The sequence below is a fragment of the Scophthalmus maximus genome, chromosome 2, assembly GCF_022379125.1.
Source record: "Scophthalmus maximus strain ysfricsl-2021 chromosome 2, ASM2237912v1, whole genome shotgun sequence".
NCBI classification, from domain to species: domain Eukaryota; kingdom Metazoa; phylum Chordata; class Actinopteri; order Pleuronectiformes; family Scophthalmidae; genus Scophthalmus; species Scophthalmus maximus.
In genome coordinates this window covers 10,896,426-10,908,821 of record NC_061516.1, presented here as the reverse complement: position 1 = coordinate 10,908,821, position 12,396 = coordinate 10,896,426, and the positions used below count along the sequence as shown (strand labels likewise).

At 40.1% G+C, this 12,396-nt stretch overlaps 1 protein-coding gene across 12 annotated transcripts in view; it reads right to left on the bottom strand.

Moving 5' to 3' along the window:
• LOC118300483 (RIMS-binding protein 2) overlaps positions 1 to 12,396 on the bottom strand; it is a 63,930-nt gene that overhangs the window by 23,931 nt on the left and 27,603 nt on the right. For 10 of the 12 annotated variants that reach the window (XM_047327416.1, XM_035624916.2, XM_047327407.1 and 7 more), the window contains 7 exons: positions 5,295 to 5,459; positions 2,860 to 2,943; positions 2,618 to 2,707; positions 2,235 to 2,357; positions 2,035 to 2,139; positions 1,748 to 1,798; positions 959 to 991 (listed from right to left, as the gene is read on the bottom strand). In XM_047327416.1, the coding sequence (XP_047183372.1) occupies positions 959 to 991; positions 1,748 to 1,798; positions 2,035 to 2,139; positions 2,235 to 2,357; positions 2,618 to 2,707; positions 2,860 to 2,943; positions 5,295 to 5,459 (651 nt within the window). Of the gene's footprint in view, positions 1 to 541; positions 563 to 958; positions 992 to 1,747; positions 1,799 to 2,034; positions 2,140 to 2,234; positions 2,358 to 2,617; positions 2,708 to 2,859; positions 2,944 to 5,294; positions 5,460 to 12,396 lie in introns of all 12 variants that reach the window. The other 2 variants (XM_035624917.2, XM_035624918.2) reach the window with 2 other exon arrangements.

Below are 12,396 nucleotides of genomic sequence, written 5' to 3'. Positions count from 1 at the left end.
CTGACAGAAGCCTCTGCACGAAACTGTCTGAATAAACATTTCCTGTTAACGCTCTCACCTACGCAAACCAGAGCCAGCAGTCAACTGTTTTCTAGCTATGCCGAGCTGACATGGTCACGAGTACTGAAACGCTAAGAGAAATCACTTATTAACCTCAATCGAATCCTCTGTTACAAATTCTACTTCACTGAAATTAGATCAGAAACTAAACCTGCATGATGAACGCGAGGAACATGCTCAGTGCAGCTGGGAGCGCAAACTGTGCCACAGGCGCACTGTTATCTGGAGCCATGTGAATGACCCAATTTACAAAAACCTTGGTGACCTAAATTTTTTTTACCTTAAATTGGCTTCTATGACCATATGAAATATTCATGAACGAGTGTTGGATGTTATGGTTTAAGGATAACGATGTACGACAGATTTAAAGAAAAGGAAGTGGGGTTTGCTGGTTTTATCTACAGGGGCAAGGGAAAGGCTTTGTGGCAGTAAGATACACAGTCTGCAGAGGAAGGTCAAGCAGGCTAAAGGTTAACAGTACCTGCATGCAGTCCAGTGTACTCTGGTTAGCAGAGAGATAGCACAAAAGGGCAAAAGTAAATACATGCTTCAATCTGGGACAGAAAAATTATATATTAATAAAAGTAGAAACACAGCAGTCTGAGTCCAGGTCGATGAGAAAAAAATCCCTGGCAGGAGAACAGTATCACCAGAATGTCTCTTGGCCTTCAGCAGCCGACACCTGCCTTAAGCTTGAACACAAATGTTCATTATGATCTTTTAAATAAATTATTTTAACAGACTGAGAAAGGCTGCGTGTCGAGCTCAGGCTTCTTGGAAGACAGAGAGACTTTCTCCTGTGATGCTCTGGGTTTAAACCGAGAGAAGAAAAGTGAGTGAAACAAAGCAAGAGGAAGGAAACGAGCAGTTTTTTCAAACAAGAGCAACTATACTCTACCAGCTCTCTCCGCAACACAAGCTGAGTCAAATCCTAAAATAAAATACACACTTCTTTTAGGAACACTTGTCACAAAGCACAGTGTGAAATAAGGAGCACAAACAGCAGATGTATACAGTCATAGATACAGTCATCAACTGTGGATGATGAAATTTGAGTTTTTGCTGTGGGCTCTTAAGATCTCTTTGATCTTTCTTTTTTTGCTGATGTTGTCATTATTCATAATCAGCAGCCAGTGACTGAGAAGAGGAATTCAACTGTCACTGACATTGTGGACTCATTTCAAATTCAAAGTGTGTTACACTGAAAGCAAACACACACGTCCCACTAGAGCAGAGAAGCCATCTGCTCAAACGGTTTTTCCAGACCCTTCAGTGCAACGAAAAGTTTTTTCTGCAACAACTTCTCCGCCAGGTGTTTGAATAAGCACAAAGAGCTCATTGTACTGTACGTCCAGGCTGCTTCAGCTGCAATGGGATGTCTTTTGTCTACTCAAATGTTCTATTATGACGAATAATCATTCCAACAGACGGAGAGAACTGCATGAGAGAAACACTTTGAAAATAACTCCTCCTCTCTCTAATGTTGGAGTAAGTTCCACTCTTTTGTGTGGCTCTACAAAACACTGGAAGCTTTGATTTTTATTTTGAAAACTCCTCCTTAAAAGTCCTGGAAGCATCTCAGAGCTCTACTGTATGGTAATAAAAGCACTGCATGGTAAAAAAAACACAACTCTTTATTTGCTTTTCTTCTTCGATGAGTAGTCACAGTGCTGTGATACAGACTCACCTCCAGCATCTGAACCACTCCTTCATGCTCCCTCTTGGCATATAACTGAGCCTGAAGAATAAAAAGATATTAAAGTCGGTATAATGTTTGTTATTTGCTGAAAAAAAGTCTAATTCGGAGAACAGCTCTGTTGACTAAACTCTGCTTTCTAGGTGACCAAAGGTTGCCTCCTGCTGGACAAGACTCCCCATTTCCCAGAATTAGCTTAAAGCAACCAAGGGGTCATGAGGGTTACATTTAGGCAAGAAATATATTTCTAAGAGTGCAGGAGAGGCTGTGGTTCTCACCCTCTGTAACCGTTTGATTTCATCCTGTTTGAACTTAAGGATAGCCAGTGCCTGCTCATGTTCCAATTCCAGCTGCTGCCTTCGCTCGGCGACCTCTCGCATATGCTGTTCAGGAAACAAAGGAAAACGATTAGAAGACAAGTAGCATAGTAAGGATTTAAAATGAAAATAATACACACAGTATCCGACCCCGTATGTACCTTAAGGACCTGCTCTAGGTTCTCCAGTTTGGCACGGAGTCTCTGGTTCTCCTCGAGAACTGAATTGTGTTGAGCGGTCACTTCAGAGAGATCTTCCCTCAGCTCCTCATTCTCAGCCCGAGTCTTTGGAAACAACCAACAGGTTAGATTACTGCACAATTTTCTCTTTATAACCATGTTCGGACATTTTACGCCTAAACAAAATTTAACTGAGAAGTTGTTAACAATCTCTTTGATCACAGGAAGTTTTTGGTGCTTAAACTACTAGACCTTTTAGACGAGAGTTTTAACATCTCTGCATCACCAGATATCAGCTTTGTTGGCGGGTTAAACATACAATTACATACGTAGGATGGTTCTTGACAGGGCGGGAAGACACTGACCTGGTCGAGCAGCTGTGCCTTCCTCCTGAGGAGATCTGCCTCCTCCTTTAGTTGCTCATTTTTGCTCCGCTCATCCTCAAGCTGGCTCTCCTGTTAGGAAACCACAAGTTCAGATAAAAATGAGGAAATCTAAGTTAGTCTCTTAAGTCATCCCTATGTCCTCTCTGGTAATGATTAAAGCAGACTGCAGGGCCGCCAGACAACACATGAGATGGCAACACTGGAGCAAGACGATTCCTTACCAAATCCAGACATCTCTTCTGTCGCTTCTTTACTTCATGCTCAAGGTTTTCACATTCTTTTCGCTTCTTGCTCAGCTCACTTTCCTGAACCAACAATGATAACAAAAGCAAAGACAGTTACACTACATTCTTATTTTCTGAAAGTGGCTCTAAAACAAGATCCTACTTTTTGCGTGGTTTTAATTTTTTTCTTTTTTTAAACAAACTCAAAAAGAGCAGGACATATAGTACAAAAGCAAAATCATGACAAACAATATATAAAATATAAAAGCAAATGATTTATTTTTATGTATTTACATTCAACAATGCTAAATACATTGACTTTAGTTTCCATATTGACCTCTGGCATGACAGCAATGAGGTATTACAAAGCTTAGCATCCTTTAATTATTCTAAATGCAGCTTACATGCAGGACCAGCATAGGAGAAATCAGCTTATTTCAGCATGGCCACAGGACCTTAATCAAGTATTACCACTGTGACTGTGTGGGGGGAAGCTTCAGCACAGACAGGCTAATTGCGGACCACCAGCAGCTTATTGGAAGTAATACTATACTCTGTCCAGTGATGACACAGCAAGACAATAAAGATAATTAAACTGCAATCTGTTTCCTTATTCGCTTGAGTATGTATCTGTCACAGCTTTTAAAACCTGAATAATGTCGCATTATTCTGTTGCAAAGTCAAAAAAATGACTATGAGGCTAAACTGTCGTGTCTTGACAATGCTGATTGGAATTTCACATTTAACACGGACACTTCTCACTGAACTGTTCATTTTTTTTGTGGCTCCATCTTGACAGTTTTCCCCCCTCCAGACTTTGATTGTCCAGATCACTGCGTGGCAAATGTTTCTATTGCCAGACTATCCTTGAATTCTGGGATGTAAACTAGACTAACAGTCAAACAGTAATGCTTGCAGATCTGTTAGGCTGCACTTACGGTAGGAACTGTAGTGTTTCATGCCAACATTAGCATGCTATCATTCTCAAAACATCAATGCTAATGCTAAAATGTGCTAATCAGCGCTAAATACAAAAAAGGTTAAGGGATCTCTTAAGTTATTACAATTAATTCACTGGACAACATGCATGTTGTACAAAATCTCATTGAATTCCATCCAATAGTTGCTGAGGTATTTCAGTCTGGGCCAAAGTGGCAGACCAAACCACATAGCTAGCGGCTAAAAATATAACTTGCTTGCTTTCTGGCCTAAATCAGTTCATGGACGCTGAGTGCTTGCTCAGCTGATGGGCTTTGACCGACACTTTAACTCATTAAAGTCATCTAAGAAATCCCACTGTTCCCTCACGACTTAGTCATGCTCTAGGAAAGATAGCTAATTAATCTATGATGTAAGTTTAAGATCCTCTTAACAAACCAAAGCTACAAACATTCGAGCAACATTTAGGCTATTTTCAGCACGCTTTGTTAAACTGGAAGGACAAAGCTGACATGAATTACAATAAGGTCCTCCTTGTCCATTCCGTGACTCCCTGCAGCTTTAATTAAATTAGGCATTTGAGCAAACCATGTAGGCTACATGTATTGAGGAGAATTTAAAAGCAGTCCTTACAGTGGTACACTGGCACATAAGTTATGACTTTTTCATAACTGCCAAAAATGTTTTTTCAAATGTGACTAATGTAGTGTCAATATGATCCAATTGGACACTAACCACATTCATGAAATAATGACTGATCTCCAACAGGTGGTGAATTAAGCTTTTATTGTTTTTGTGAATTATATACAGCCGGTTACTGACACTATTGCTACTTTGTTATTAGTTAGTTTTCAGCTGATGTACAGTATCAAATCAGTGCTCTAACAATAAACATTTCCACTTTCCATCCTGACAAAAAAAAAGTCAATACAGAGCTAAGAGGGACTATGGTCTATTTAAACCACGAGACCCACTTGTAGAATCAGCGATGTGCTATTCTTCTGTTTCCAAGGGACAAGGTCAAAAATAATCCCAGCATTACATAACAAATCTGACCCTGGTTTTTCCTTCAGTGGGAGGCAGCTCTGCCGTAGCACTGAAATTCAAGCTTCAGTTTCACATGGAAAAGCACAGTGGAGAGCAAAGTCCCGTCCCTGCAATTAGTGCTGCTAAGACATATATAGGACTCTCTTGACTGTTTGGAGGAAAGGACTGGTTTTTAAACCATGTCTGTGATATTTAGTAAACCTCTTCATTACTAGGCCTCTAATTTCAGCAACAGCTCCAATATAGTTAATTGTACATGACAAAGTTGAAACTTATTAAACTCATTAAACTTATCAAACAAACTGCTTTCATGAGCTATTTTCTCCACATGAAAGCAATAGTTCCTATTGTAATTCCAAAAGGAAAAACATTGGCATGTGAGCAGTGGAAAAACACTGCATGGTTGTGCTCTGAACATCCCCCTGCTTGTCGCTCGACGCTCTCACCAGAAACTGTAGGCGCTGCTCCTCTGTGTGTTCCTCCTGATGGGAGGGGGTTGGGCTGAGGCCCGGTGGGGGCGTCACTTGCAGCCACGACTCCTCCTCTGCGGGAGTCTTCTCACACCTGGATGGAGCTTCATCTAATGCCACACACGGGGTCTCTCCAACAACCTGACGGGGACAGGAAGAATCATTCAACCGGTCAATTTACACATCCAGAGATAATCTATACCAGCCAAGATCCACGGTGTTGAGCTGAAAAGCTTCTGCTCTGATGCTAAAAATATGACCAACTGGCCAGAAGGAACCAAGTGTGTGATTGTTATACTGTACTATTGCACCAAACATTACACCCCCTGTTGTGAGTGAGGGATTAGTGGCAACCCTCCTCCCCAGTGGTCCAGCTACAAATCAATGAATAATCCAGGGGGAATCCCTGCGGCCTGCAACATGACTGGAACTCATTAGCAGGATGCCTGTCCTTTCTAATTAGGTTGTGTGTAAAATACCTAAATGATTCACAGTAGTTAGTTTTTTTTCAAATGACAGCTACACATTCATCTTTTAAAACTTGTATGATTTGTCTAACTGGGATCCCGGTGGGGGGCAGGCTGACATTGGTGAAGGGTTAAGAGTCGGGAATCAGTATCTAATTTAAGAGCAAACCTACTTATGCTCAGAGTAGAATGGTGCTAGTGCAGCCAAGGCCATGACCCAATAACAGGATCAAAGGCACTCAGCCACGTGCCGCTCAGGGGATCTCTGCTTTACTCTCTACTTTACTTCACATTGTTAGTCATGAGAAGGTATATCACTGTAGACTTCAGGTGAGAAGGACAGTCAGAACCATTCTCAGTATAGATTCTATAGGAGTGCTAGAAAGCAGCCAAATACCCCCCAAAAATCCATTTATACATCTTTCAGATGCATGGGACTGATTGCAAAAAAGATTATACCCATTTAATCCACATGAAATACACAACAGGAAAATGAACAGTCCACCAAATCTAGAATATGCAAGTTATGTCTCACTCTGATGCTCGCAAAGAGTTTGTGAAAAAATAAATGTTGTTTCAATTATCTAAAATCTTCAGCTTTATAATATTGTCATGAAAGATTGAATAAATAAACAAAGCTGGGACCACTGGCTTCTTTTCTTACGACATGCGTTTGGCTCCTTCACACAATATGATATCATGTATTCATTCGTGAAGATACAGTTGAACCACCAAATGTATGATGTTGGAGATAAACAGGAAAAAAATGAAATCTCCAATTAGAAATGTAATTATAAGAAAGACTTCTGATTCAGAAAACAGTACTTATTGCGGCTGATCTGTACAGTCAATAACAATAACAAGACAGAATGGCTTCTATGAAGAAAGCACTTAATACTATAAATAACAAGGCAGACCAATTCCCAGGATACATTCTTTTTTATCAATATTACTTCCACATGTGGCATATAAATCCTGTACAAGTTTCCTGGCGCCACTGTTAAAGGTCTGTTAAATGTCTGTGTGTTAAATGTGCAGGTGCTTAATGTGAGCTCGTCTTTCACGCGTGTCCCAGCTTCCATCGGGGACAGTGGCGGTTTGTCGTTTTCCAGTGGTATGTTCAGAGAACACCTCGACATTGGGTTGATTACTCATTGCGACTGTTCAGCACTTAGTCGGTGGCATGTCTGTGAAGTTAAGCAAGGCCATCCCTGGTTTATCTTTTGGAGAGGGGACCAGATGGTGTTAGTAGTGGTGACGAAAGGCCAGCAGGAGGCACTAATTCCATTGGCCCCTTCACAGAAACTGCAGAGGAGTGAAGGCCTTCAATAAGTGCTCTGCGTTTTTTCTTTCCCTGTTCCCGATTTCCTTTTGGGGTTCATTAAAGATGCTATCACATCCGCCACAAGTGCAGATGTGTCGGGTGATCCAAGCACCTTTGCAAAATACCCATTTTTGTATTTTGGTTGGTTGTGGTTAAAACAGTCGGTCCTCTTGTGATTCTTAATTACAGTAGCTTGTAGCTCTTCATACCATTACACTGGGCGGGCTTACAGTAAGTGCGTGGCGTCCGCTGCTAAAACCTGGCAGCCATGCAGCAAGGTGGGAGTGAAACATTAGTAAGAGAAGATCCCTGAGCAAAAACAAACCACACCCCTTTTTATTTATTATTCAACTACTTTTGCAGGTCTTCTTCTTTAAAAAAACCAACCCTCTTTCTTTGCACATAAAACTTTCCTAACATTACTGAGATCTGATAAGTAAACATACCTGCCTAAAAATAAAACATTACTTTCTGAGATATTTTAATGGAACCAACTACACAGTTCTAATATTCTATAATCAGTATGTTGTACATCGATCTGCAGGTAAAATCCCTTAAAAGAGCAGTCTTTTTGTGAAGGCGCACACACAATGATGAGCAAATATAATCAGGGTTCAGGCAACATGTGATATAATTCTGTCATGGTTTTGACGAATGAGCACGGGGGTGAATATTACATAATGCTTCATTTAGGACTAAAGGGGACTGTCATAGAGAGCATTAGAGCAAGGCTTAGGTTATTAAGAATCATTTCAAAGGTTTTTGTGCCAACACACTAACCTAACTAAACTCACAAGCTGTGCATGTTTTAGAGATTTCACTCCGTCGTGGTGCAGTCAGTGTTTGAGACTCATATTCCCATATAAACCAATAAGAGAAAAGTTGAAGTTTGTTGAATGTTGGTGCTGGAAAATATTGAAACAGGATATATTACATTTGTTAGCCAAAATAGTCATATATGTTTACATTTTGTATGTCCTATGTACAGTAGCAAATTGTGTATTTTGAAAAGATAATGTTTTGGAGGTTTTGTTTATTGCTACTGCATAGTTAGAAATACATGAGCTGAAAACCATTGTGACATTTAAGTTGTTTTTACTTCCTGATGTCAATTTATTTCTTAATAGGTTTGAGCCACGTTTCTTATTTAAAAGAATATAAAATCAAAATTTACCCTGCAAAAAGAAGAAAGTCATCCTTCAGAGTGTCACTTGTAATCAAAGGAAAGAACCACCAGTTATTTCAGTCCTACCACCAAACACAAGAAACGTCACTTACCTTTAACTACTTTTATCAGTTCAAGAATGTAGCATGATATAACAATGAAGGTGAACAGGTCCCTAAAGAACCACTCAGCCTCTGAAGTCAACTATTGTGTTCACATAAGATGTATATTTAAAATTAGACGACACATTGAAAAGATAAATCATCCCGCATATTGGCAAAAATGTTGTGTTTGTATCGGGCCTAAACTGGTCACAAACAGTCAGTCAGTGTATCAAAATGATTTACCTCGAAAAGATGAAGCCTCATTTTAAGGAATATGATCGTGTGTAAAGCTGCTTCCTGATTTCATATAGTGTCATTCAGCTGATTTCTCAAAATGTAACATTAAAGTTTACTTCACAATGACATGATTTATTGTGCCTGTATCGGTTATCAAGTTATGGAAATGGTTACGGTAGATGCTCCTGTTAGCATTAGGTTAAATCATCTTTACACTGTGATGAATTCCTCACACTGACATATTTGTGCAAGGGTAATATCTCTACACTTGAAACTAGTATTCATTCATTCATCGTCTTCCGCTTTATCCATTTAAGGGTCGCTGGGGGGGGGGGGGGGCTGGAGCCAATCCCAGCTAACATTGGGCGAGAGGCGGGGTTCACCCTGGACAGGTCGCCAGCCTATCAAAGGGCCACATACAGGCACTCTCACATTCACACCTACGGTCAATTTAGTGTCTCCAATTAACCTAACCCCATTCTGCATGTCTTTGGACTGTGGGAGGAAGCCGGAGAACCCAGAGAGAACCCACGCATACACGGGGAGAACATGCAAACTCCACACAGAAAGGCCCTGGTTGGTTTGAACCAGGACTCAAACCCAGAACCTTCGTGCTGTGAGGCGAAAGTGCTAACCACTACCCCACCGTGCAGCAGCATCTAATATCGTCAATGCAATTTCTGCTCAGTCATCAGAACAAGACGTGCAAACACATTTATACCATCGACAAATACACTTTGGTCTTTGAAGCCACTGGATTCAAAACACATCGTCATTGAGATTTAGTCAGTAAGACTGGTTGCTGTGCTGGCTCCATGATTACTCAACACTTAACAGTTAATATATCATATTTACAGCAAACAACAATTTACAATATTTTCTGGTATGCAATTTTTTTAATTGGAGGGATTTAATCTATCATTTACTTTTATGTTAAGAAGTGCTAATTTATTAGTCAATTTAACTTGAACTTTTTTTTAATAACATGTTATAAATGTGTACACCACATATGAGCTTTCTAACTGTTTACTAAGCAAAAAAGCACTGAGTTCAAAATAAGGTTGGCATACAGTACAAATGTAGAATTATTATCATTACAACATTTGGCCTTGAACAGCTCCAGATTGAATTTAATGTTTTAAATACTTGGGGTTCCTTGCTGTTTTACTTCAGAGCAGACTCTCAGTTAAATTTCATTGAAAATACCTGGAGGAGGCATCTTTTTTTGGAATGTCCTTTGACTGGGTTGTGACAGACAGGACAACAAGTCCATAATTTGAAAAAAGACAGCAACACATAGAAACTGGAAATAAAACTTTGTGCTCTTTGTGAAGTAAAGTCCTATAAAATAGATAGAGGATCTAGAAAAGTTTAGATGAGAGTTTGAAAAATCTAATTGTTGGCTTCTCGGTCGCAGTAGCACACATTTGAAGTTGTATCTGAGTCTGAGCTAATGTGTCAAGTAAATGAGGTTGAGAGGGAGTGTCAGAACTGATGAAAACTGATGAAATGAATAACGCATGAGTAAGAACAAAATAATCATAATAGTGGATTATGTAAATATTGAGTAATTCTGACTCCAATCCTGCTGAATGTAAAGACAATCATGATGAATCATCATAAATAAATGGCCTGATGAAGACTGCCACGGTCATGTCTACAGTCTCTCCTCGTGCTGAGGCCACAGCATGTGTTATTGTTAGACGAGGTCCTTTGCTTTAAGGGTTCACCTCTACTCGCACACTGCTTCACACGGCGAGGTGCCACTGTGGACACTTCACACTGATGTGGTCCATGGATACTAAAGGATCAAGTACACCCTGGGCCCATGCGTACTAAAGCAGGGTCAGATCCCATTCAGCAGGCCCTGAATGCCATAAGCACATTGGTATAATCCCTGCAGACTACTGAAACGGGTAACTGGATCACTTCTTTTAAAAGCACCTTAATGGATTGGCCTGGCCGTTGATTTTTCTTTTTAATGCGGAGCATATCAATGTCCACCAATCAAATGCTCTGACACCCTATTACTGAGTCGGTCTGTCAAAACTCTACATCTGGAAGCTCCAAAGTATGACTGTTACAAAACTGAAAGGCTGTCCTTGACCAGGCCTCATGCAAGTGCATTCTTTCTAATTTATAAGAAAGTGGCAATCTCCTCCCGCACGAGTTGGGATTTTAAAACTGAATAAGATTAAATTAATCTTAGAAAAAAAACAACAGCTATTAAGACCTAGAAGAAAAAACTCCTTTGCTGCGAGACATATTGTAGCCGTAACATGGTGCGTGCATCATACTGATATTCTTTCAGAATGAGCAGGTACTTTAAACATGCAGCCCAAATACAACATGCGCTTCGCTGTGACAATTCTCTCACATCCTGGATTCGTCAGGATACTGATCAGTTTTCAGTGTTGACTCCCAACTTTGAGTCCTGCACAGCCTCAGCCTCACAACACCAACACATTTAATTTAGCCAAGGGGAACTCCACTTGACCACGGAGACCTACGCAGAGAGACAATGACACCCAGAAGATGACCTACCCCTGTCGTGTGATCTGTGGCAACGTCACGGCGTCCCTTGGCCTGCTAGTTATCCAGAGCAGGGCGAGATAGAAAATTCTCAAGTGCGGCCGGAGTCTTACCTACCACCCAAAACCCTCTCACCGCTGCCACAGCAACAGAGAGCGGATTACTGGACTGTACCATTCTGTTGTTAGAGGGGATTAGAGTTCACACAACATGGCCCCTTTCTGGGTGTGCGCGTACCACTGACAGTGCGTGTGTGAGTCCCCGAACGAGAGATTACCACAATCGGCCGTTCTCATTTGAGCTCCACAGGCAGATCATTTTACTCTACTTCACAGGCAGTGGAGAATTTTACAGAAAATAAATAAAAGTATGCCTTTTCAGTGATACAAACTGAAAATAATTTAACTAAATTGTACCTTCAAAATGTACCTCTTAGAAGCATTTAAGTGAAATTAAATGGCCAAATAAAATGTTCAAAAGGCAAATTATACTCTAATACATAATTACGATATATATTCATATATTTATGATACTGTATACAGTATGTGACTGACATCTCTGAGCATCACTTCATTGGTGAAGAACTGCTTCTAAGAATTGAATAAAGGAGGAGATCAATATGACATGCAGAGAGGATCAGAGTGTGTGACTTTGGTATCTTTGATCAGGCCCAAGTTCAAGACAGGGAATCATCTCATTATGGCTTGTGGCAGATTAGTAGCGAGTCCAACGACAAGCTATTATATAACACTGCGAAACAGCCTCCATGCCAACATAAACATAGACTACATTTCAAAAAAAAAAAATGCAGATGACCAAAAAGAAAAGAAGCATAATCTCAACTAAACCGTAGTACCAACACAATCAATGCTCCTAGGTGTGAATGCACAATCTATTCTGTGCTGGTTTCATAGATTGATAGATTGACATATACATGTACTTTATTGATCCAAAACTGGGAAAATGTAATACCAACACCATCGATGCTCCGAGTGTAAATATATGATCTATTCTGTGCTCGTATAATCCGATCAGCTTTTTAAAAAAGTCTTACAGTTTTATACATTTACACTGACTAAGGTTATTTTGGTGTTTTTATTTTTTTAACGTCCTTACTACATAGCAACTATAATAGAATTTTCTCAGCCATTGTTTATTTTGATGTCAGGTCTAAAATGACAGTTGATGCTGTCAGTTTTAGTGTGTGTGTGTGTGGACAGTGGTCAGTGAAGTGCTGTGTTGGCTTTGA